Genomic DNA, 27,190 nt, shown 5'->3' with positions numbered 1-27,190 from the left:
AGAGAGAAAGAGGGTGGAGACAGATTGGAAGATGCTATGCTACTGACTTTGAAAATGGAAGATGGAGACATGAGCAAGGAATGCAGGTGGCAGTTCTAGAAGCTGGAAAAAAGAAGAAAATGAATTCTCCACTACAGCCTCCAGAAGGATCCAGCCCTGCCAACTTTAGTCCATTGAAATCCATTTTGGACTTCTGACCTCCAGAAATGTAATATAATAACTGTCTTAAGTGACGATGTTTGTAGTAATCTGTTATAGCAGCAACAGGAAGCTGATACAGAGGCCAACAAAGGACACTTTATGGTAGTACTTAAAGGGGTCTCTCTATCAAGCTATGGAGTGGGGACAGGATGCTCAAGAAGAATTACCTAGGTGATAACACCAGAGCTGAGATTGTGTTTCAGAGAAATGGTCCAGGTAGAGAAATTAGTATGTACAGAGTGACACACAGCATGTAAAGTGTTTCAACACATTATAGTGGGGGTCTTAAGGTGGCATCAGGGTGGCTAAATATAAATGAACTATTAGAAAGATATTAATGAGGTGAAGATCAGCAAAGTTTGGAATAAATGTCGTCTTGTTCTGGACACTGATATAAGATAGGGTTGATGGAGAGTCAGACAGCCTCCAAGTTTCTGCGATGTGATCGAGGTTTTGCTGCTCCTCAAGGTAGAGCCTTCCCTAACTCAAACACTTCTGCGTTACAAATATACACTTTATATAGGTCTCTTTATTTTATTTCTTCCTTTTCCCCTAATGTCTGAGGTGGAGATGGGGCTATATGCACTAAGTTAACTGTGGGCCTCACTTTACACATCTGTAAAATGCCTTGCAGTAGTTTCAAAATTGGTTGTGCCTCCGAATCTCGTGGGGAAGCAATGCAGATTCCCCGCCTAATTCTGCGATTCTGATTTAGTACCGGGATGGGGCTTCCCTGCCCTCTCCCCTTCTCCCAAGTGATTCTGATACCCGGCCAGGCACTGGTAACAAGGGGCTGGATGACAACCGGGGTCCTTCAGGTCTACGGTATTCGGTCTACGATTCCGTGAAGGACCCACCCCTGCCCCACCCCTAGCCCTCTTCCCGCCCCACCCCTTGCCCTCTTCCCGCCCCTTGCCTTCTTCCCGCCCCTGACGTCGTCTCCTCCGTGGGTTGCTCCACTTGCTCTCGCCTAGCTCCGCCTTCTCCAGCCCCTCCCCTGCCTTCCAAGATGGCTGCCCTGCTACCGGGCCCGGAGCCGTGGAACCGCGTGAGGATCCCCAAGGCAGGGAGCCGCAGCGAAGTGACAGTACAGGACCCCAGCGCGGCGCTGGGTGAGTGAGGCGCCTGGCGAGCAGGGGTAGGCCTTTCCGGGCCGGGGCCGGCGCACGTGCGCGGGGGCGGGACTTCCGGAGCCCGCAGGACGCTGGGAAGAGCCGCGGCCGAGCATGGCCTGGGCTCCGGTGTTTGCTAAGGAAGCTTTTAGGGCACCGGGCTTCACGGTCCTCTTCGCCCACCGTGCCGAACGCAGGGCCTGGCTGAGCGCCTAAGGCCCGAGACCCAGCCCCGAGCCCACAGGGCGTGAAGGAAAAGTGCTGCCTGGGAACCCTTCGTTAACTCAGGCCCCCCAGAGCCGTGGTTACTCCTCAGTCTTTTCCAGCTTCTGCCTCTGAGGGACTGCGGGCCGTCACTTTTACCGCATTCTGCACTTACGCCGCAGTCTTTCTGGGTTCCCCATTCCTTAAATGTAGAATGGGGTTAGTTTTCCCAACCCATCACCGGATTGTGGGGACGATCTGATGATGTCATGTAGGAGGGCGTGCTCTTAAACTAAAGTGTTCTATCAGTGTATGATGGCATTACCATTATTAGGCAGTTATTAGGCAGTAGGGCAGTACGAGCTTGGCCTGGATTTGCATCCTGGCTCTTATTCTGCTGCAGCTAGGGTGAGGGATAGAGGTGTCGTTATTGAAGCTTTCAGGTCCTCAGTTCATTTTCAAATGAAGATAAAAATAATACTTGCCTCGTAAAGCTATTTTGATGAAAGAGTTAATATTATAGGTAAAGCATTTGGAACAGTTCCTGATACGGTAAATAAACAAATAATAGCTATTATTTTTAATATTAAATACTTGTAAGCTATCTAATCATCGCATCTCCCTCCCCATACATCCATCCTGCACAGTTTACACATTAATCTTTCCCCTTCCTCTATTCAAAAATTCCTTAACAGGATTCCTATTAGGGGTGGAAATTCACCAACTCTCTCCCCACCCCTAAGGCAACCCTTTCTGGCCTTAAATAGTTGGGGCAATAAGAAAGTTCGCCACATTACACAAAAATCTGCCTTTGTATTAGTTCTCCTTAGGATGCTAGTGCTACCCTCAGAGCCACAGAGAACACATCAATTCCATCTTCTACTTCATAGCTTTTTAGACTAGGAAGCTGATACCTTGTTTTGCTAAGCACCCTGTGTTGAGTCTGACGTTCATTATATAATTTCCAGTTGTTACAGTGGTTTCTCTTTTTGAGTGTATTCTTAAAGTGGTACCCAAATACAGTACCTTTGTCTTTTAAGAGTATGAATTTATCTATTCTGTCATGCTTATGTGCAGAGCAAAATGGGATTTAGAGAAGTATACAACATGTGTCCCACCTTCAAGGTCCTTAAGGTGTTAAGTGTACACCAAATGGTTGGCTGCAAAGTATTCATATGAAAGATTATTAAAATCATGATAAATGGGAAGTAAAAATATACATTACATTGTAGTTTAACAGATGTAATCTTAGATGTTCTCTTAATGATTTCCTGGACTTGATATCATGTCATCATTTTCCAACTTTTTACATATGTAGAATCATTATGTTGTTATAGGTGAAGCTGATTATGTTAATTTATTCTTCATTTCTTTAAACAAGTGAGGAGATGCTGCTTTTTTTCAGTGTATTTTTTTCTATAATATACTTTATATAGAAATGCACGTTGTCTTATTAAACATCTCTGCTTTAGACCTTTGCATTGCAGCTGTAATTAAAGAATGCTGTCTCGTTACACTGTCACTGAAGAGCCAAATCTTAGATGCAGAAACAGATGTGTTATGTGCAGTCCTTTACAGCAATCACAACAGAATGGGCCGCCACAAGCCCCATTTGGCCCTCAAACAGGTAAGGAGGAAGTGCCCTGTGTTTAAGACTCAACTTGATGAAGATGGCAATTGCACTGCCACTTAATAATTTGTTATTTATGGAAATCATGGTAAATTGTCATTTGTAAGTCTTCAGCCCACAGTTAATGTGCACACTTTCATTTTTTTATTTTTCTGAAAGCATTTCAAGAACAGCTTATTATAGAAAGGAACTATGATTCTTTCCCAGTCTTGTTTCTAGTAGGTAGGTAATTTTTATGAAAAGTTTTCTTCATTATATGTAAGCTATAATAAATGACTGTACCTTTGCTTAGTTTAAAGATTGAGTGATTTGATCAAGACAAAGTGGTGGATTAAGAACCAGTTTTCCTAAGCATAATCAAAATCCCAAAACCATTAAAAAAACAGAGTTGTGATTTACTTATTCTGGAGTATGTATTCTAACTGGAAATATATTAGAGTAAATGAGTATTTAATAAGTTGTGGTGTAACGTGGTTTTGTTTAAGGGTTGGAGTTTAAGACAAAATTGGGCTCTCCAGCTCAGGGACTACACCACAGAGTAGAGCCTCTTAAGCTGAGTTCCTTATATACTCATTCATGAATTTTATTAATTCTCCATATATTTTTGAAACTTCATGTGCCAGGCACTATGCTTCGTGCTGGGTAAACAGGGGTGAAAAAGACAGACATAACCTCTACCTCACAGATTCATGTTCTCTGGTTAATTTTCCACTCCCATTACTTAAGGCAAAAACAATGAAGATTTTTTCATCAAAGAAAGATTTGGGATCATTGTGTTTTCTTAAGTTTCTTCTCTGGGACAGCTTTTATCTCCTTCTGAGTCTTTTTACTCCAAAACCAAACTTGTCACCTCAGATTGAATTTACAGATTTCTCCTCCTGGCTTCCAAGTTGTGAATAATTATCCAGTCAGAACAATCTGGTGTTCTGTTTCTCTGCTTCTTCCCTTAGGTAGCTCTTCCATCTGGTCAACTATCAGTCAAAACTTTCTCTGCATCTAGTCCCTTCTTTTAGTTCCGGCTGCCATCTCTTTTTTCAGGCCTTGTCAACTTTTAGTTGTCTTGCAATCCTGACTGATCTTTCCTCCTCCAGTCTTTTCTCCATGCTGGCATATTCATGTGTACCAAAGCCAGGTTAATCATCCTGAAACACAGCTTTGGTTATTACTGGTCCTCCACTGCCTCCTGAATAAAGACTAAACCTCTGAGCTTAGCTAACAAGACCTTTTGTGATCCTGCTCTTCAGCTTTCCTTAGCTCAGGCTTCTCTCTGGTCTTTATCTTCATACACTTTCTATTCCAAGGAACCTGAACTCTTCATGAATCCTACTCACCACACTCGTTCCTTCCTGAGCCTTGCTCACCTGGTCCTGTATGTTCAGAAAGCCCAGTCCCTCCATTGCTTTCTTCCTGTCTGTGGCACTTACAGGCTGTTGAAATTTAGTACTTAACAATTTACTATCTTGTTTTAATAGTTTCACTATTAGAAATCATGTTGCTTCAGAAAAATTATCATCTTGAGAATAATCTTATTCTTACCTTGGTCCCCTTTATAGCATTAAGCACATCCTGACATATAGTAAATTCTTAGTCATAAACTGATTTGAGAAGTTTACTTGGCTGGATAAATTTCAAAATTTTAACCGGAAGCAATACGCTTTGGGCTGCAGGTTTCTTTACCCTTAAAAAAAAGGCATTCTGTGGTATTCAGTGTATTTCTGTACTTCGAAATTTTGCATCTCTTTGTTCTCCTGGTCACATCAGCGGCCTTGTCTGTATAATATACATATGAATTTGAGCTGCTCTTCCCTTTCAGGTTGAACAGTGTTTAAAACGTTTGAAGAACATGAATTTGGAAGGTTCAATTCAAGATCTCTCTGAGTCATTTTCTTCTAAGTAAGTGGTCCATCTGCTTTGCAGTGGGCTTTGTGGTGGGCTGGGAACTCAGTGACTTGCTGTGACCTTGCTTTAGACTTTCCTTTGATTATTACTGGAATATAAACAATTATACCTCAGCTGTACAAACTTTGTTTTAATAAAGGGCCCCTGGTATTTGTGGTAATCTTCTCTTGGCCTTTAGGAGAGAATAGCATGACACTGAAATCAGGGTCATGATAAGTTATATTGAAACATCAGTGTCAGTCAACTTCAGTGAGTCATTAAGCATCACTACCTCAAATTGAGCTTAAAGCAAGTCTGCACTTGAAAACTGCTATATAAGTACTTTATATTTAAGAATGAAAGTAATGTACTTTTCTGTTTTTGTCAAGTGAAAATCAGCCTGTAGCTACCAGAGCATGTGTCATCCCCAGCCAACCAGTGGTGGAATTCGTGTTGATGAAGATTTTAGGAGCCTGCAAGTTGCTGCTACGCCTTTTGGACTGTTGCTGCAAGACATTTCTGTATCCTTGAGTTAAGTGAAAGATCTTCTCAACTGGAATTTTCTGGATATATTTAATAGTATTTCTCTTTGAAAGCTGGAGAGTCTGTAAGAGTTATAAGTTAAGGGAATTTTTAAAATTTTGCTTTTTTGGCTTTTCTCAGTAATTGCCTGATACAGCCATTGCCTGAGACTTCTGTATCTACTAGTCTGTTTTATCCTAAGGGCACTGACAGAAATTCTTAACCTTAGAAGCTAAATTTATTATGAGACCTCAGCAGAGTGTATATTACTTTAAGTTTCCATGACTTAAATACAACATGTTTTAAGGTTGTATAATTCCCTCAAGAAAATTCTTTCTAGTTTCAGTCTGTTTCTTTCATAAATGTAGCTCAAAAAATCTAAATTCCTTTGGTTCTGTTTTCCAACTTTAACTTGATACTCCAGCTTGACTGTGAAACATCTAGGTTTGCAAGAATTCATTATTTTAAACCTTGTGATGGTTGGGCTGGTGAGCAGGTTATGGTACGTATGTACGTACCTTTGAAATGCTTCATTTCTTTTTCATCTCTTTAACTCAGCCTAGGTTTCTCATTACTAGTTTTCATGTTTGCTTTCCCATGGGGTGCTGAAGGTGCAGGAATTCTGTTTCTTCATTTCATCAGAGTTTATCTGTGGTGGACTGGGAAGCTAAGTGTTGATGGTTATGTCAAAAGACTAGGCTTTGAATCTGAAGCCATGAATTAACCTCATCACTAAACAATTAAGCAAGTGAATTGCTAGGATTAGCAACTGGAATTAACAAAAGAAAAAATGGTTACTGTAATCGTTCAGCAGGTGGGTCATTTAAAATGAAGCTGTTCCCAGGCAGTCTGTATCATTTGATTCTGCCACTCGGTTTCTAATTTTTTTTAAAAACCAATGTTGTGTTAATTTTTTTGTAAGTTTTTAAATTTTTTATTAATTTTCTTGGAGGGGAGGTAATTAGGTATGTTTGTTTCTTTAGAATGGAGGTACTGGGGATTGAACCCCAGTACATGCTAAGCCTGCTGCGCTCTATTGGGAGCTATATCCTCCCCCCCCCCCCCCCCCCGGCAGTGACCTTCTTTATGTGGTCTAGATTCCTTTCTTCCACCTGAAAAACACCTGCTTTTTGAGACATAGTTGAAGTAAAGATCACTGGTAATACTAGTTGCAGACCTTCCCTTTCACCTCACAATATATTATGAAACTTATTTGATGGATAATTGGACTCAAAAATCTGCCTAAATTTATAAGGAGAACTATTTTTGTCCATTTTAAACAATGGGGGTGATTAGCTCTTATTTGAATGAAGAGAAAAAGAGAATCCTCTTGTTTTGATATCGTAACCTGGGTATCTCAAGTACTATTTCCAATCATCTTGTTTTTTATTCTGCTTATTTTTAGAACTAATAATGTTAGAATTACTAATCATATTATTTTAAAGTGTCAAGCATTCATTATTCTTTTCTATAATGAAAATAGCTTGAATTTTTGCTGATTACAATAATACATGCTTAAGAAAATTTTAAAAACAAAAAATGTGAAGAACCTGAAATTTGTCTAAAATCTCACCATCAAGATAAGACCACACTTAAGATTTTGATGTACATCCTGTGAGATGTATCTCCATGTAGTACTTCATTTGGCTTTATATACATAACATTTTATACTTGGATTTTTCTGTTCGGGCTGGACTAATCTTGGCTCTTTGAAAGTATGTACTAAAAACGGGCAGATTGACAGACATTATTTTCAGCCTTGAATCTGTTATGGTTATTATGTCATCTGTAAATTATAACTACTGGCTAATCGATGAGGTCCTGTTTCTTCTTTCTCTAGGGTTCTCTATAAAGATGTTTTAAAAAGACTGATTTCTTTATATGAGCCATTGTTTGGATTACTTCAGGAGGTCTCCAGGATTCAACCATTGCCTTACTTCAAAGGTTTCACCTTTCCTTCTGATATTGCTGAATTTTTAGGAGAGCCCTATTTTGAAGTCTTTAAGAAAAAAATGCCTATAGCTTTTGCAGCTAAAGGAGTAACTAAATTGCTAAATAAACTGTTTTTAACAAAAGAGCAATCACAAAGGTCCAGTGAGGAAACTTTACTTAGAATTTCCAAAAAATCTAAACAAATGAAGATCGATATACAGAATAATGTGGATCTTGGACAGCCAGTAAAGAAAAAGAAAATCTTAAAAGGTAATTTGCTTTGATATGGTACATACTCTAAAAAAAACAAACCAAAAAAACCTGCTGAAATTACAGTATAGTTACACATTGTATAGGAAGAAATTCAGCATCTCGCTAATTAATTTTAACTCACATTAATTATCTTTAGAGAGGCATGATAATACCTGCGTTTTTAAACTTAAGCATTTAGTTATTTGTTTCTGTTGCTTCATAGTTCTTGGCTTGCTTAATTCCCTTTATTTCTTTTGTAGTAGTTTGGCAATGTTTTCTTGCACGTAAGAATTTGTTGATTTGAAAAGAGTTGCCTAAGTTTTTATATCTGTGATCTTCCCATCTCCACAGAAGAATCATCAGAATTTGATGTGAGGGCTTTCTGCAAACAGCTGAAACATAAAACTATTCAGGTTTGTTTGACTTACTTTAATACAGCTTATGACTTCTGCTAATTTGTAGAGTAGATGCCACTTACCAAGGGCAGAGACTGAATCTTACTTCTACTTTTGACCCCAGCCCTAAGCATAGTGCCATCTTAGTTCTCAACCTAAGCTTCTGAATGAATAGAGGCACTCCCAAGGGGTTTGAGTGCCTCTAGTTAATTCAGTTAGTAGAATGCCTTCAGAAACATTTTACTAAGAGTTTTGCTTTATGCTAGAATTTTAAAATGATCCTAGGATCCATCATAGGAGTGGACTGTACTGCTTTAAAGTATGAGTTTTGCAGTCAGACAGAAATGGTTTGAGTCCTGGGTTTGGTTTCTCCTAGCTGTGTGACCTTATGTAAGTTTCTTGACCTTCCCTACCTCTATTTTCTAATAATAGTATGTACCTCATAGAGTTGTGCCAGTTTTAGTGCATGTATAGTGTTCAGCACAGAGTCTGGAGTATGGTAAGCACCTAACTGATGTTAGATGTTGTTAGCTATTTTCATCATTATCACTATCCTCATCCTTTGTCATGAGGCTTCTATTTCTTTCTTCCTGTCAGAGTTCAAGCTTTAACATGATTCCTCTTCTTGCCCAGTGTCTGTAAATTCTGTTTGTTTGGACCTAGCACAAATAACATCAGTGTCACCCTCTTTCATCACTAACTTCTTGACTTCTTTTATCCTCTCTTCTCAAAATTGTTTTCTTCCGGTTTCCTACATGGGTTATTTCTTCCATTCTATTCAAGAATCCTTAATCATTTATAGTAAGTCAGAGTACTTTCCTGAAGGTTTACCCGGATTCCAGCTTGCATTTACATTTTGTCCAGTTCATGAGTTCCAGAGGGAGACGACATCATCATCACCATCATCATCATCACCACCATCATCATCCCTATACTGCATTTACTCTTGCCAGGCATTGTTCAAAACAGTTTGTATGTATTAACTCATATAATCCTTGCAAAAGCCCTGTGAGTTACATACTGTTATTCTTGTTTCCATATTTCAGATGAAAAAATTGAGGCATAGAAAGGACAAGAAATTTGCTCAGGCCACACAGCAGATACAGGGCAGAGCTGGGATCTGAACACAGGCAGTTTGGTTTCACAGTCTTTGTTCTTTTTTGTTACACTAGTCCCCCAAATAGTTCTGTCAGCTCTCTCTTAAGAACTGTGGCTCTCTGTGACCCTTGAGATTTCTGCAGTCCATCCACCTGATCCTAGGTGAGCTGGTCCCAGCATCCCTCTTATTCATGACCAATCACTACCACATTTTTAGCGTTTAGCACCAGTATGCTAAAGTTTTAGTCAAACTTCTTTTATTGAGCTCCAACACAAAGTATTGATAGGTCTCCACCTTTCATATTTCCTACTACTTTTTAATATTTTTTGAGAGAGATATTTGGAAGAAGGTAAGTTTTGAATGGAGTATAGAAGAAGACCTAAAGGTGGCACATTTTAATAAACAGTAAAAGTTGATAAAATTCAAACTTGACTTTATACAGAAAGATGAGGTTGAAGAGACAAAGGTGCCACATCAAAAGATGACTGAATTGGAAATGTTGCTCAATTAAGCATTTTTAATATACATTCAGCAATCATCCCCATCTTCACACGTTTTCAGTAACATTTATGACCCATCATTGAGGACGGTGACTCAGGATATAGAAATAAATGAAAAACAAGCTGTGGTAGCCCAGTATAGAGGAAAAGGACTCTTCAGTTTTTGGGTTTTTTTCCCCTACCAGATAGGTTTTGACCAGTACTTAATCATGTGGACTTTTATTCTTATGTGTAGGTTAAATAAATAGACAGGTATGGAAATACTTATATTGCTACCTGTGTACAACTGAATTCAGCTACAGATGGGATCTACTGTAGCAGAGGGGGGAGGAAACCTTGTGTTAGGAGCAGAGAATAAAAAATTTAAGACAAAAGGAAAGCATAGTGAGCTGGAAAAAAACTTGTTTCCTTCTTTTAAAAAGACGTATTTTCAAATTTTGATAGTCTATGAGTCAGCTTTTCTCTGTTGTCATATATTTGTAAGTCTTTAACAAATCCAATATATTTTTATCACCTTTCCACATTTCAGACTAACTTTGAGTTTAAATGTTCTCAATCCAAATTAAAGGCAACCAAACATTCTTGGAAAGCAATAGGAACTCCCTGTGTGAAAAGTTTTGTGCAAAGATTCCAAGAAGCTGAGACCTTCATAGAACTTTCTAAAGAAATCCAAATGGCGATTCAGTGGTGTAGGAGCAAAAAACTCAAGGCTCAGACCACCTTTCTGGGTAGTAAACTTCTTAAAAGCAACCGGCTTAAACATGTGGAAGCTCAAGGCTATAGGTAAGTATATTACAAAAATTACATTCCTTTACTTTTTTTGTTACCATTTAGGGCACAAGTACATATATTCAAGTTAGCTGCCTTTAAAATGGGATGTCCAGTAAGCTGGGGGCTAAAATTAGGATCTGCTCAAACAAATTCTGTTTACTGCTTTTGTTGGGCAAATCTATATATATCATTGGGAGGAAGAAAGTAAACTTGGTTAATTGGATTATTCACTTATACCCTTCACCATTCCATCCTTTCATTCAGAAAGTGTTAGGAGTGTCTGTGGTATGCTAAGCCTGGGGATAAGCCAGATTTAATCCTCAGGGAGCTCTAGCTCCACCTCTAGCAGGAGAGACGGTCAGTCTGCCCACAGCTTCAGCGGGATGACGGTGTGGGAGCAGAAGTGCCTGCCTCCTACAAGGGTGCACCCCAGCCTCTGGGGTCAGGGTCAGGTAGGTTTTGTTCACAGGAGCTAGATTCTCCATGAATTGATTTCTTCCTTTTCCTGTGATTCTTACATTCTTAGAACTGCTGAAGGATGGTTATCTTTGGCTGTGAGGCAGTAATACTTGAAACAATACATGAAGTTAAATACTTTAGGGTTCTATGTTTTTATTGAAAAAATAATAGATGCTCATGTTTAACAATTTGAGACACAAATGGCTTCAAAAATCCTTATCCCCCTTCACAGAGGCAATCACTCTGAGCAGCTTTTTATGTATCTCTGGGCATCCACCATTATTTCTTATGTATAGTTACAGACATGTATCTGTTCAGGACTTTACAGTGGTTCCCATGGATGAATCACTTAGTCTAAAATTTGTTAAATTTTCTTTAAAAATTTATGGAAAAGGTATTTGTCTTAGTAAAAAAATATGATACATTGTGAGAGCTCTGTTTTGATTAAGAGCTGTGGGAGAAGTTAAGTATTCCTAAGGGATGAACTGCTGGAAGGGTTTATTTACACTGGGCTTCACCTAAAGGTCTGTAGCCATTTAAAAGGGATCTATTCTAGGGTGGAAACTCAGCCTGAGATTGAGCTGTTTGTTCAGGATTGCATTTAAAGTCAGGGTAGATGAAGCAGAGATAATTAAAAGTTAATGCAGAGGGTGACAAACTGGTAGTTATTTGATTAAAACATTATTCTATACTCCACAAAAACAGAGCTGCCCTGTTTTGCTGTTTCAGTAATATGTTATACGTGTAGTACATTTTATGTTGATTTAATATCCACAATAACTCTGTGAGGTAGGTAGTAGTATTCACATTGTATAGATGAGGAAATAGAGGATTTTGCTCAGGGTGATAGAATTGGAGATCTAGAACTCAATTCAGATCCTCTGATTCTTCTATTTTCATTACTTCTATTTCTGTTTCAGTTGAGAAGTACACCTACCCTCTCCTCACTTAAAAATCACCATTTATAGTAAGACTAAATGGTTTGGAAACAGAGATCATGCATTACTACATTAAAATGGGCTTCCTCAAACTTCTCTATTTGTTTAAAAAGGAAGAGGAGAGGTTAGGAAGTAGAGAGACTCATGCTAATCTTTTGAAATCTGACTATCCCAAAGAGTGAGGCAGTTAGGGAGGTACCTTGTGGCAGTACACCCTGTTCAGAAACAAAACACCTAAAATAATCAGCCATTTGAGCTCTGAATTCCCAGACTTGAAGATGAAATATGAATCACAATTAGGGTAGCTCAAGGCTGTCATTCTGTCTTTGCCAGAAGCTCTGTTTTCTCATTCCTCTTCACTTTTACTCCCTTTTTCTTGACTATTTCCTGCTATAATACGAAGCTGTTAATCCACAAATGGGTTGACGCATCCTTGTAAATTTCCCATTTGTGATACATCTTTCCCCCAGTTCTCCTATTAAAGTATGAACATATTAGCCATTATCAAGGCAAAGCTCTGGCACTGAAATATGGAGATCACCATTCAGCTACCTCGCTAGTTACAGGAGCTACTTTATTTTGGTAACATAATGGGGACACATTTGCCAACAATCTGAATCAGAGGGAAGTTGTGCTCTGAAAACACAGATCTGATTTGAAACTCCTATTCCCTTATTCCTTATGATTCTGGAGTTGTACACAGGCAAAAATATAAATTGTATATTTTTCAGTTGGAAGTTGGCAAAAAGGAGACAGAAGTTTTTGAGAATGTCTTTCTGCATCTTAATCTCCAATTTTCCCTCTCTGTCTTTAAGTTTGCCAAAGAAACTTGAGTGCCTAAAAACGTCTGTTTGCAACTGCCTTCTTCATGGCTCAGGTAGCAAAACTTCAAAGCATCATCTGAGACGAAGAAGATCACAGAATAAATTTTCAATGAGACGAAGGAAACCACAGAGAAAACTGCAGTCGACTCTTTTAAAGGAAGTCCAGCAGCCACCTCAAGGGACTCAGAGTGCTACACACACCAATAAAGGGAGACTCTCACACCCTGCAGTTCGCAGAACTGATCTCTTTCCTAACAATAAGCAACTCTTGCGTAGAAGAGTTTCAAATCCTGTCATACAAACTAAGGAGAAACAAATACATGAAAATGTTATAGGAAGCAATGAAAATGAAACTGATTCTTGGACAATGATGCAAATAAACAAACATAATACAACAGGAACCATTAAGGAGACACACGACATTGATGATATTTTTGCTTTGATGGGAGTTTAGATGCTCATATGTAAGACTTAAGTAATTAACTAACTGGTCCAGTGTTTTGCTGTTTTAAGTAGAACAGCTGAGATCTGGAAAGATCTGGAAGTACCACTTGGACTCAGAGCTGCTTTAGTGCAACATTGTACAGCAGTTCATTTCAGTTCAATAAACATTTATCATAGTTTTGTGTCATTTAATCGACAAATATTTGACTATTAAATAGTTTTTGACTCAATTAAGACCTGAATAATTTGGTTTGCAAAACCTATTCTATGCCTTAGGTAAATGGGGAGTAGCAATGAAGCACCTAAAAGGTCATTTTAGCCTTAATGGCTCCACTGGAGGTAAGTACACCTCTGAACACCCAAGGTTTGTAGATTTTAATGGTTGTAGTTTTCTGTATACTAGAATTGATCATCAAAGTTTTGCCACTAATTGTATTACTAGGGAGTGGTCACAGCCATTATTTCACTTCATTTGTTCGCCTTATCTCATTGGAGGGCATATTAAAATGCTTTTGGAGTTCTCCGAAAGTGTGGTGAGACCTCCCATGTGTCACTTCAAATCCTCTTGGCCTCTTACTTAAGCCACTACTATGGCAACCAGTTTCAAGTAGGATTGGACCTTGCCTTCTGGCCTTCTGTTCCAGAGACCTCTCCCTGCCTCCTGGCTTCTGACAAGCTACAGGAACCACGTGGGTACAGCCTGGAAGAGGTATGGGGCTGCCCTCTAACTCCCTTCAAAGACAATCCAGAGGCACATTTCAAAGGACTCCTCAGGTCCCTCAAGACCAAGCCCCATCACCCTATGTGGTATGTGACTCAGTGCATTTGACTGGCTTTCCATCTGTTTCATTTCTCTGTCACTCCTGTTCCCCAATAAACTACTGCATGCAAGCTTTTATTCTGAGCTCTCCTTTTAGAACCAGAAACAAGGCTAAGACAAGCAATAAAGGAACACTAACAGAAAGATGACTTCTAAGATAATTCTATTGTTACTATATATTTTACTTTGTGAATTCCTACATAGTCTTTTTTTTAAAGCTTAAAACATTGCTAGTTAGAATAGACCAGCATGTCAATTCTAAAACTGAAAATATATTCAGAACTGAATTTTCTAAAAAAAAAAGCTACAAAGCTGTTTTACAACCTTAATTTTTTCTCCAGTGCTATTGCTATGACCTTTTAACAGCAAAGCCACTTACAAGAATAGGTCAGTAGCATCTTCATAAAAATACTTTCCATTAACATTCATTCAGAGTAAGGCTTTTATCTTTCCATTCTGAATCTTAATGTATCAATTCTAAATTGCCCCATCAACTTTTTTTTCTCTTACCCTTTACAAATCACTTTTCTCACCTAAAACTAGTTTTTTTTTTGTCTTTGACTACATAAGATATTATTTCCTCCACATGTTTTCTGTGATAAATCCACCTGTGCATCTTGCTGTATACCTGGGTTGGTTTTGCTTTACAGATATGTAGAATATACTGATGTCTTTTTCACATTTTAATTTTCATAGCTTCTAAGGTAAGAGTTAACAAAAGAAATCCAGAGAACTCAAGTAATCTGCCCAATTTCCAACATATAGTAAATATTAGAACTGGAACTTGAATTCTAGTCTTCTGATTCTGAATCCTGTGGTCACCTGAAGGTGAAATGACTGGCGTTTCCAGCATGGACTGACTGAAATTTATCAAGAATAATTTTTCCCATATTTAAATAAGGACTCTGAAAAAAGATAAATTATAGCCATACATAGGAGAATTTATCTTCAACCTACCTATCAGTGCTTAACAGAAAAGTAGCCCTCTTTTTACCTAGTCCATTGTAACATTAAAAAAATACACTTAATAGACATTCTCTTTAAAAGACAAAAACCCAATACATGGCAAACCCTTGTTTACGCAGTAGTAAATAGGTCTTCATTTTATGGACTTCCACGTGATCTTGTCAGTTTGTTAAAATAGGAAAAACTGCTAGCATCCGTCCTAATGAACAACACAGTTCAATCATTTATAAACATTTTCCACCCAGGCAGAAGTTCATTCTTGGCTTTGGGAAGATGCAGGTTTTTAGGCTGAAGTGATCCTTCCGCAAGTTACACATACACAACATTTAAAACAATGTTGAAATTTTAGTTTAACTTCAGCTGGCATAGAGAATTCTGAATCTTCAGCTAACTTGGAAGCCATTAGTCTTAAGATTTCCTGTTATATTTGCTATAAAGCATCTCAACAGATGGATTCCAGAATAGGTCACAGCACTGTGAAAAGAAAAGAAAAACCATTTCCTTCCTTACTTCAGAGGTAGTAACAGATCTGAATTCATCTAATTTAAAATCTGCTTACCAAACTCTTGTGAGTTCCATGTATGAAACAGAATGTCTTAATTTGTTTTACTTTTCCTCTCTTCTCCCAGCTTCTTGTGGTATTCTAAATCTGGTGATCCACATTATATGATCTATTTCCTTCATGATTCTACAAATTTCACCATATCTACCATTTTGCTTTTTATTTTCCAGACTAAACTTTTTTTTTAAATTGTGGTGTAACTGACATATGACATTAGTTTCAGGGCCACAACAGAATGATTCAGTATTTCTATATATCGTGAAATGATCATGACAGTGGGCCTAGCTGTATCCGTCACCGTACATAGTTAACAGATTTTTTTTTTCTTGTGATGAAGACATTTAAGACCTACTCTCTTAGCAACTTTCAAATATGCAATATAAGTTAAACTCAGATTTTTGACTGGGCCAAGGGTCAGAGTCCCTAACCTCTCATCGTTCAAGGGTCAGCTGTACAATACCACATCGTCTTTACCCATTCATCCACTGAGGAACACTTAGGTTGTTTCCGTATTTGGCTATTGAAAATAATGCTTTAATGAACATAGGGGTGCATGTATCTTTTCAAATTAATGTCTTTACTTTCTTTGAATATGTATGCAGGAGTAGAATTCCTAGATCATATGTAACAATTCTATTTTTAGTTTTTTGAGGAACCTCCATACAGTTTCCATAGTGGCTACATCAATTTACATTCCCACCAACAGAGCATGAGGATTCTTGCTAACATTTTGTCTTTTTGATGTCAGCCATTCTAACAGGTATGAGGTGATAAATAACTGTGGTTTTGCATCTGCATTTCCATGATGATTAGTGATGGTGAGGATCTTCTCATGTACCTGTTAGCCATCTGTATGTCTTCTTTGGAAAAATGTCTATTCAGATCCTCTGCCCATTTTTTAATCCAATTTTTTTTGCTATTGAGTTGTATGAGTTTATATATTTTGGATATTAACCCCTTATCAGATACATGACTTACAAATATTTTCTCCCATTCAGTAGGTTGACTTCATTTTATTGATGATTTCTTTTGCTGTGCAGAAGCTTTTAGTTTGATATCGTCTACTTACTTATTTTTGCTTTTGTTGCCTTTGCTTTTGGAGTCAGATTCAAAAACTCATCACCAAGACATGTCAAGGAGCTTACTATCTGTTTTATTCTACGAGTTTTATAGTTTCGGGTCTTACACTCAAGTTTTAATCCATTTTGAGTTAATTTTTGTGTATAGTGTAAGATACTAGTCTAGTTTCATTCTTTGGCATGTGGCTGTCCAATCTTCCTAGCACCATTATTGAAGAGATTATCCTTTCCCCACTGATATTCTTGGAGACTTTGCTGTAAATTAATTGCTCACATATGCCTGGGTTTATTTCAGAGCTCTCTCTTCTGTTCCACTGGCTTATGTGTCTGTTTTTATGCCAATACCATACTGTTTTGTAATATAGTTTGAAATCAGTAAATGTGATGTTTCCAGCTTTGTTCTTTCTCAAGATTGCTTTTACTATTCAGGATCTTCTGTGGTTCCATACAAATTTTAGGGCTATTTGTTCCATTTCTGTGAAAAAGGCCATTGGGATATCTTCTATTTTGCTTTTTATTTCCCAGACTAAAATTCTGATCTCTTTAATTTGTTCTTTGTGTGACAAAGATTCAATCACCTTGATAATTTAGACCTTTTTTCCTGACTTTTTAAAAAAAATCATCACCATTATTGTGTCTGTTATTGATCTGTCTTACTGTATCCATCCATATACCCATTCACACATTTGTCAGCATGGACATGAACACATGTCTTGGGATACATGGGCTTTTGTGGATACACTATGACTTTTATGAATACAGGTATATAAAACAGGTGAAATATTTTCTGCTGTACTGCTAATTCTTTTTGGAAAAGTACAGCATTTTAGACTTTTTGACCAAAGCTGCCTACTTGAGAACAGCCCATAATGATTCTGTTATAACTGAAGTTATACAAATACGGCTTAAAGGAGAGACACAAGTTGGACAGTCCACACACTATGGCACCTTTAACTCATCTGCAACATTTCGGTCAATTCATATGATTTTCTTTGTCTTCAGAGTCAGTTCTTAGTTGCTTGAAATTTCACTACATAGAAATATATAGAAGCAATTATATTGTGTCTAATTATATACTTCTTCCATACCATTTATAAAAATAGACTGATCCCAGTGTCAATCTTTAGGGGCCTTTCACCAATTACACTTCTCTACTCAGCTGAGGCAGAGTTTAGACACGAAGGATAACAGTTAACTTTTGCCAACAGACTTAAAGGCCAAATCTCGCTGGACTACAATGTCTACCCACATTTCCACCTTTCTCCTACCAAGATCATAAAGGAAGAGAAGGAAATAAAACCTAACTTATTTTACATTATTGTGTGAGTCGGCCAAACTCCCTTTGGAGGGATGGACTGGGACTTGATCAAGCAAATAAAAGCAAGGAGTATAAATAACTCTACTTTCTGAATTGGGTTTTGAAAGCTACAGAGTACAGTGTGAAAACTTCCTGTATGTGGTCACTGTGGTATAGTGAACGTTGGAGTTCATGAAAGCAAGCAGCCTCTTGTGTCTCAGTTCTTAAGACTTTGAGTGCTGTGTGGCTTCTGCAGTTACATAGTGAGTATGGTGGTGCCGTGATTCCAAGGTCATGCATCAGAAAATGCTGGTATATCTAAAGAAGGGAATGCCTGTAAGAAGTACCAAGAATCTGACAGTTTGGGCTGTTGGCCTGACTCTGCCATTTACCAATGGACTGACCTTTGGGAAGGAAGGAAACTAACATTCAGTATGTAGTTAACGTGTGTACATCAGTCACAATGTATTTAATTTAATCATTCTAACCATCACATTTTTACTAAGTAAGTGAGAAAATAGACTCAGAAAATGAAATAAGTTGCTTTAAAATCTCTAGCCAAGAACAAGAGGAACCATGCAAAATCATGGCTATCTGACCCTGTGGTCCATGCTCTTTCTATTTCAGCAAATACCTCTCTGCAACTCACTTCACTTTTCCAAATTGTAATTGTATCTGTGAAACAGCGATGTTTACTTGTGGATCAATTAAGTGTTTTGAATGATTCAGTGACATAACCTCCCCCAAGACCATCTGTTTTCAGATAGCTCTAGTTGTTCTTACTGTCAAGCCACAATCCAGCCTGAATGGTCTGATAGCATACTGTTCACAGCACTGTGGGACTACTATTTGATCATCCTCCTGTTTTGGACACTATAATTCTATTAATGTAGCTTAAGAAAACATTGTCAATTTTTCTCCAGTCTCCATTAAACTTAGCTTACAGTCAACTACAACTTTTTATTTTTAATAAATGCTGCTGTTAGGCCATAATTTGCCCATCTTACGTTTGTTTTGCCTTTTTAGCTGAATCAGTCTCACTTCCTTCTTATTAGACATTTAAAAAAGTTACTTTTCTATGACAATGCTCAGGGCTCTAAGAAGAACTAGGATTTCCTGTTGTATATATGGGACACAAATAGGATAAACACTTGAATGTAAGTCAAAGGAGAAAAGCATTTTGTAGGAATGAATGAAGACAGATTTGGACAGGCATTTTCATAATTACAAACGATTTAACTAGGATCTGAATTGGTAGAACCTAGAATGACTGCTTAGAGGACAGTTTCATATACAATTGTTACTTGGTTTCATTATTTTCTCATAAAAACTACCACAGTGCCTTCCACAAAGAAGTTAGAGTAAGAAAATCACAGAGGAATGGCATTTCTGCTACAGTATAGGTTATTTACTGTACCCAAAGTATACACTGAAAGTAAACTCATGTTCCATTGCTAAACCACATCTAGTATCTCAAAAATTGCTGGTTCAGGAAATAACCATTCTGTCTGCTACCAATGCTTGATTCTAACTTACATGAAGAATTTCATCTTTACATACAGTCTTTTTAAAGGAAAATTCTTATTCCTCACAGCCTGAATGACCTTTCTACAATAAAGAAGAGTCGTTTTCCTTTGGAACTGAGAAAGGGATGGTAGTATTTTTATTGTGGCTGTTGTTTAGCTTATTTAAAATGTAAAAAGTTTTCACTTCCGCTGTGGTCTAGGGTTGAATTAGGCTGAGGGAGAAAGAGAATGAAGATACCACAAAGAAGACTCAGCAAGAATCTGCAGAAGGAAGAGAGAATAGAGGGAAGAAAAAAATAAAAGTGTTGATGGGTTGAACCAATAAATCATGCTAAATGCATAGTCTTCCAAACTCCTCTAATTCTAATACTCCTCAGTATTAGAAACAGATTTAATAATAAAGGTTGTTAGTACAAAAAGTTATCAAGACAATTCAAATCTTACCTTACAGGAAACAACTGAGGAAAACATCCTTGTGTTTTAGTGTCAACAAATTTCTGGATCTCAAGCACTTGTTTTAAAAGATGTCCCTTGGAAGATTTGTCAATTTTTGTTAATACCATCTGTAAGAAAAACATTTGAGCATTAGGAATATAGCTGACCCTTGAATAACATGGGTTCAAATTGCACAGGTCCACTTTTATGTGGATTTTTTTCTCAACAGTAAATACTTGAATATTACATGATCTATGGTTGATTAAATCCGTGGATGTGGAATTGTCAACATGGAGGAATTACTGATATGGAAGAAACCTGTATAGGGAGGGCTGACTACAAATTACACTTGGATTTTCAAATGCAAGGAGGGTTGGCACCCCAACCCTCACATTGTTCAAGGGTCAACTGTTATTTCATAATATTTAGCTTTACACATTTTAGTTACAAATTTTCAATTACTAGGTGACCCACACAAGTTTCTTAATCTCTTAGTACTTGTTTCCTCGTCTATAAAATAAAAGCAATACTTCCTAAAGGAGTTACTGTGAAGATTAAAGGAGTTAATGGATGCAATATATGAAGTATACACTGTGTGTCTGGTGTGTTTGCTGTTTCCAGTACTTTAACTGCACAGGGCCTTGGATTCAAGACCAGTGAAATGCACCCTGGAGCCATATTTGCGATTGCCATACACCAAATGTTTCATATAATCACTATATCTTGTAGTCTAAGATATGTGAGTATTATTAGGTTGATCCATATAAAACTGATAACTTATAATTATTTTAATTTACAAAATGATTGTTTTATATGTAAAATCTAAAGGAAAAATTAGAAGCCAGGCTATTTGTGGGCTGTACCCACTAGTTTTATTCCAAATTATGTATAGTTTTATTCCAAGTAAGTATAAATTCCAATATATGAGGCTTAATATTAAATATTTACCTTGAATAATTTACTTATTCAAAGACAATTACATACTAGAGGAAAAGTAAAATCTTGGTGTATCTATCAAAGGTTTTCTGTAGGAAATTTCTTTAAAATTAAATTTCCTGACTAATCAATTATGCTTTTTAGTTATAAAATATATTAAAGAAAGAAGGAGTGAGAAGCAGAATTCTTTCCTCATAAAGGCAAATATGCTGATTTTTAAAAGGAGACGTAATTCCTCTGTCACAACCTCTTTTCCAAAAACGAAAGTAATATTTCCTTAAAGTTAAAACGAAGGAAAATATATGATATCTATGATATTAAATTAGGAGTACTATTACTTAATCAAACCAGTCTGGCAATATCCGGGCATTTTTTACTATGCATTGTAGACAATGTATATCAATCCTCTGGCTCTTCACCCCATAAGTTATCTCTAATGTGTCACAGAGCTTTTGCCAAACTCAAGAATTCCATAACCCTAAGAATACAAAAAAGTTTCTGACTGGTAACATGGCTTAATTTGCATTAAAGTCCACTGTTACATTTTAGTGGTTTTCTGACGTTTTTCTGAAGCCAAATTTTAGTCAATGGGTTCTTTTCCTTAGAAAGAAACTTTAAGATATTTTATCTGGAAAACTCACAAAGCAAAATAAACATGGACACCAACCTATGAATCTATTCTATTCCAGGGCAAACAACAGAAAGAACACTGGTAACATATTCTCGTAAGAAATTTTGTTTTCTTTATGAATATAAACTTCCTACTTATGTGTACTAAAGCCTGCTACATTCTTGTGATGTTCTTAAATTCCAAATTAGCAAATTTTTCAGTTGCAGTTTTATTTAGATTCTGTTAAGTACTATCTGTGAAGCTGCTGTTACAGAGCTACTAATGAGTTCCAGCAAATACTCATATTGCCATTAAAACAACAACAAAGAAAAGCACTTAGGAATACTAAATGAACAATTTAGAAAAACTCTTACTTTGACTATAATATTGAACACTTAAAGCTAGAAGAAGGAAAAGAGCACCAAAGAACTTATTTTAATATTAATGGATGATAATTCAGAAGATTATTCGAAATGTACTCTTTTATCTCTTGAGGAGGCAAGACCTACTCACTCATTAAAAAGATACACACACAGAACTACTATTTCTAACCGCAACCATGATTCAAAAGAAATACTTACCACATATGGTAATGCAAATTCTTCACACATTTCTATGGCAATATTGTCCATTTTTTGAATTCCAACAACACTATCCACTAACAAAAATGTTCTCATCAAACTGTAAGAATGCAGAAATGAAGATTAACAGCAATACAAAATATATTCATTCATTTCTCCACCCCCAACCCTCACTATACTAACAAATTTCTATTGAATAATTATCAATTCAAAATTTTAAAAAATTTCTTTAGGCAGAAGTAACTCTCAATTCACCAGGAAGTCCATCCTACAGTCCAATGGGTCTCAATGCTGTTTATGTTCAATAACTAAATTCATTAAATATGAATTTATTTCCATAGCATATATTGAACACAAAATATTCTGACTAGAACTGGAAACAAAGATGAATGAGTTCCTTCCTCTTAAGAGCTTGAACTCTACTGGAAGGAAAAAACAGGAACCCAATTAACTATAATTTATCATAAAAATGTCTAAATTTTCAAATGTTACTTTAAAACTAACATAACAGAAACCAGACACATTGTATTTTGTATTTTCTTGTGTAAATATTTTATCTTAGTTTCTATGTAAAGTACAATAAGCAAGATACTTTAACTACTTTTTCACACTTCAGAAGTTTAACATTAATTTTCCTATATATTGTACAATGCTTGAAACATAGAACTGCTACTTGACCACCTATGGGGACAAAAAGGTAATATTTACAGAGGATGTGACGTCAGAAGCACTTTAAGGATGATTAGAATTTACTGGTTTATTTAAATCTGGCAAATACCAGATCGACCAACCATTTTCATTTTCAAAATTAGCAGCTAAGAGTTGGGTAAAAGAAAAATAAACTCTGCTCAAGTACTATTTATAGTCTCAATTTAGGAAAACACTTAAATTTAAGTTTAAGCTAATTTATAGGAAAAAACTAAGTAAGCAGTATATACTTTGTTCCTAAATATTGTATTGTAGAATATTATGAGAATAAAGTGGACTTTCTAAAAATGTCATTTGATAAACTGAAATGTTCACCATGTGCGGAAGCTCTATTAATGAAAACATGCTTTGGGGTTAAATGTAACTAACTAAAAAAAAAAAAATTTCTTACTTCTTTCGTTCTTTTAGATAGGTTTCTACCATCTTGACAAAATCTTCAGGTGCTCTATAGCCATAACCTGGCATGTCCACCAATGTAAAATATTTTCCAACTTTGAAAAAATTCATTTTCTTTGTGTGCCCCTGATAAAATGAATAAAAAAATAAAAGCTTTTGTACAATATGTCCTTTATTTATTTCATGATTCAATCAACAATTATTTTCAAAAGCATAAAAGTATTCTGTATATAATCCTAATTATGCTGATGATGATACAGGAAAAGGAGTAGAAGGAATGTGACTGGAGGTAAGTTTAGATGATTCTAATTCTTCTCTCCAATCATTCTTTAAAGAGACTCTATATTACTTAAGAAGAACTTTAGATTCCATATTAGAAACATGAAGGCAAAGTATTTTCAAGACTTTCCTATTTGACTGGCTCCCTCTTAGTGAAAAAACTATCCCATTCTAAATGGTATGACTGCATTAGTCAATATTCTCTGATGAATACTGTATCTCCACTTTAAAGAGAAATTAATTATAGCACAGATAGGTTCAAGTAAATGCTTACTGTCAGTCATACTAGTTCTCAAAAAATCTAGATGCAAAGCCTGATAGTTTATTATATGACTAGACTACTGCTTCTCTAAAATCAAGATATTTTGCATGTTTTATTAGATGGGTTTAGTGCTTTCATTAAGCCATTTAAAAAGCACGTACAACACTAAAAAATATCTGGGCAACTAAAACTGATGTAAAGATGATAAATAGTGGTTTACTCATGTGGTTTTGTGTCCACAGACATTTATTAATCAGGAAAGAAAAGATTAAGACAAATAATTTTAAATGTCAATTGTTTAGAACTTAGAACAAATATTTTCAGAGAAAAGATTTTATAAATGGTGCTTAGATTTCCAGTGAGCTTATGTGTCTATTTATAGGAAAATGATTTTAGAGTTACAGATTAGGAATGTCAAGAACACATTTCCTTCACAGACTTCTCACAGAAGGGGACAATCCTACCTATAAGTGAGAGTTTAGCTGAATTATTTGGTGAGGCAGGGCAGGGGGGAGTAAAGACAGGAGGGTTAACAAATGACTGCAATCATCAGTGCTGGAGCCAGGGAATCAACCACATGAAGAAGTGGGGAGCAAGAGACTAGTGAAGCCTCAGGAAAGGGTTCTAAGAAAACGGGGGCAGTAAGCATTGGGTGAGGGGGAGCATTCTGCCAAGGACAGAAGGTAAGGGGAGCTGGGGTGACTTCTGAGGAGAGGGTATGTTAAACATTGGTAGAGTCTGCATTATTGAGAAGGAAGGAGAGGAAATGAGAAAATGACAGCTACTCTAGCACACTGGCTGGGATAACAAGGCACATAATCTGGCCCTGGGTAAACTGGGAAGAGCCTGATTGTTGTGTAAGAGTTTGCAAGGTACAAAAGATTATAGGAGAAGAAAAATACACTTTAAAGCTGTTTCCTCTAAAATCAGCGTAGAACTAGATGACTATTCTCACAGAAGCAAATATAGAATGACGACAGAACAATTCTTTGGAAAAGATTTGGACCAAGGAAGATTTCCTTAAATACTGGCAAGACTACTAAAATAAATCCAGACACACTTCCTCTTCTTTGGAGAAATACATAGGCATTGACGAAATGTTTTACTTCAGTAGTTGTTAGAAAGAAATCACTTTTCTAGGAACCCAACAATTATGACTTCTTGTACCTCCCAATATTTATTACTCATCTTAATCAATTCAGAGACAATTTAGGCATTTCAAGCTTAAACATACCGGTTTTTTGGAGACTCTGACTTCAACCTCTGGGGCAAGTGAAAATAAAGCTTTTATGAGAGAGGATTTTCCAACATTGCTTCTGCCTATAAAACATACCTTATACAAGGAAAAAGAAGATAAATGAGTACTAGTTTACATATGTATGTGTGTGTATGTATAGATATATGTTGTATTAGCTGCAAAAATCTATTAACACTATTCAGTCTTGCCTAAGCATAAAACGTAGATTGTGGTTAGTCAAACCTCAAATTCTAACATACAGCTACTATCTAATAAATGATTTCAACGTGGCAGGCACTGTTTTAAGCACTTAACATATGTTTTCTTATTTGCTTTTTACAATATCTCTATGAGGAAGATAATATTGTCCTCATTTTACAGATGATAAAACTAGAGGCTAACTATAGAGGTTAAATAATTAAACTGTATTTGCTTACTGAGTTACAATAATGATATGCGTCCATACAAAGCTAGAAAATCTCTCTTGTTTGGTGACAAGAAATAGGTGATAGCAAAATCCCAGTCCAAGCCTGCACGACCAGCAGGCGGTTGTCTCACCTCAGGGCAGAGGAGGTCCGGGGCGTGGTCGAGACTCACGGCGGAGCTGAGGTACTCGATGCGGTTCCGGACGGTGGCCGTGAAGACGCCGTCGGACTTCGCGATATCCTCCAGGCTCGGGTCGAAGGTCTTAAGGTGAAAGTCCGGTCTCGAGCCCGGGACGAGATGCCGCTCGAGTTCTTGAAGCGGGAACACAAGCTTCGTCAGCTGCTTGCTTGGCAGCCGTAGAACCTCCGCGAAGGCCTGGGACGTGTTGTAAGCTCGTCTTCCGCGCCCCAGCGCAGTCCTTGTCGCAAAGAGCTGGCCCAGCCCAGACCGCAGGCAGCGAGCTGCCATGTTCCTTTCCCAGAAGCCCTGCAGAGGGACCTCATTCCCAGGGTCTGGGATGCACGTGCGTGAACCCGCTCCCGCTACGCCTGCTGGTAATTGTAGTCTCCGCTGGCCTCGCTGGTTCCCTCCCGCTCTTGTGTAGCTGGTGCTGGAGGCAGGTGTTGGTTTGCAGGGGAAAAACCTCTCGGATGCCTTTCACACTCTGGGCCTGACAGCGGTGCCTTTGCCTTGTCTGTTGCTGTGGGGAAGCTGTTTAACGGCTTTCAGAGGTGAAAAGACATAGCTGGCTGTGTGGCCCTTGAGACTCAAGTGAAGGAGATAACGTGTGACGCTCTGGTGGATTTTAGGCCCATTTACCCTTCACAGATTCTGGTTGTCTCACGGATCCACTGATGGTGATGTACAAATCACTAGGAAAAACACTTTCGCGAAAATGAAAAGGGCTGGTGAGAAATGTAGTTGAAAAAGCATCTGGTTCTCAAGGGACAGACTGTTCATATTTCATTAGGCCATCTCTGTAGCTGCAGGAAATGCCTTTAAATTTTAGAGTTTTCTTACAGAGTAAAAGCAAAAACAGTTTGCACAGGTGTTCCAGAGTTATTTCACTAAAGTTACATGATAACATCTTATTTCAAAAGTTTCTTGTCAAAGCAATTCAAACCAATCTGTGCCAGAATGGGAGATACAGGGATCATGATAAAATGAATATTTGAAAGATATTCCCGTTTAAAAGATGGTAAGTCTTCTAAAACATCAGCAGCAAACAGCATAGCAATGTTAACTCATGGTCTCTGTGACTAATCAGGACAATTCTTGAATTAATGTCACACAAAAGTTAATAAACAGGACCCAAGGACTTTGAGAGTAGCCTGACCTACTGCTGGCCAGCTGATTTTTTCAAATTGATCTTCACATTAGGCTTTGAGACTTTCCTCCATGCCCTAGTCTCACTCCCCCACAAGAAAACACTATTGTAAACATCCAGACATTTTTAATACATATATTACCGTGTTTGTATTTTAACTCAAATTACTATTCTATAGCCTTTGAAAATTTAAAAACATATTTGGAAGTCTTTCTATATCAATACATACCAATCTACATGATTGTTTTTAATGGAGGCATATTATTCCATTTATTTCCCCAATGTCCTATTGAGCACTACTTAGGTTTTGTTATTACAAACAATGCTACGGTGAGCACTCATGTATCTTTGCACACTTGTGGAAGGATAACTTTCTGAAAGAGAACATGATAGGTGCATAAGGTATGTGCACTTCTATTTTTCATATGACTGTAGAAAAACTATCCTCTGAAGAAATTGCAACAAATTGCTCTCTAATAACAAAGTATTACAGCACCAAAACAGTCATTATAAAAGTAGGGAGTTATTATGTTGTATAATCTTGCCAATCTAATAGACAAAAAGTTTTATTTTGTTTTGTTT

General features: G+C 37.2%; 2 protein-coding genes across 8 annotated transcripts; one reads left to right on the top strand and one right to left on the bottom strand.

Annotated features, from left to right (window-relative positions):
• Positions 1-1,119: 1,119 nt before the first annotated feature.
• On the top strand, positions 1,120-13,353 carry NEPRO (nucleolus and neural progenitor protein). Of its 6 annotated transcripts, none has more exons than XM_032479267.1 (9): positions 1,120-1,313; positions 2,990-3,144; positions 4,961-5,040; positions 5,415-5,546; positions 5,972-6,049; positions 7,388-7,491; positions 8,083-8,144; positions 10,255-10,508; positions 12,709-13,353. In XM_032479267.1, the coding sequence occupies exons 1-9, from the start codon at positions 1,211-1,213 to the stop codon at positions 13,169-13,171; spliced, it is 1,431 nt and encodes a 476-aa protein (XP_032335158.1). In that variant the 5' UTR covers positions 1,120-1,210; the 3' UTR covers positions 13,172-13,353. The 6 variants fall into 6 exon arrangements, with proteins under 6 accessions (XP_032335158.1, XP_032335146.1, XP_032335136.1 ...); XM_032479255.1 differs by having other exon boundaries at positions 7,388-7,749; positions 10,294-10,508; XM_032479245.1 differs by having other exon boundaries at positions 7,388-7,749.
• Positions 13,354-14,649: 1,296 nt separating this feature from the next.
• Positions 14,650-25,789, bottom strand: GTPBP8 (GTP binding protein 8 (putative)). Of its 2 annotated transcripts, none has more exons than XM_006174475.3 (6): positions 25,414-25,789; positions 24,853-24,951; positions 23,073-23,203; positions 21,974-22,073; positions 19,856-19,974; positions 14,650-15,421 (listed from the first exon to the last, which is right to left on the bottom strand). In XM_006174475.3, exons 1-6 carry the CDS (start codon positions 25,747-25,749, stop codon positions 15,331-15,333), a joined length of 876 nt encoding a protein of 291 aa, XP_006174537.2. In that variant the 5' UTR covers positions 25,750-25,789; the 3' UTR covers positions 14,650-15,330. The 2 variants fall into 2 exon arrangements, with proteins under 2 accessions (XP_006174537.2, XP_032335172.1); XM_032479281.1 differs by lacking the exon at positions 14,650-15,421 and adding an exon at positions 19,519-19,672 and having other exon boundaries at positions 25,414-25,754.
• Between the last annotated feature and the right edge of the window lie 1,401 nt (positions 25,790-27,190).

Source organism: Camelus ferus, chromosome 1 (assembly GCF_009834535.1).
Source record: "Camelus ferus isolate YT-003-E chromosome 1, BCGSAC_Cfer_1.0, whole genome shotgun sequence".
NCBI lineage: Eukaryota > Metazoa > Chordata > Mammalia > Artiodactyla > Camelidae > Camelus > Camelus ferus.
This window is presented reverse-complemented; position numbering and strand designations above follow the sequence as displayed.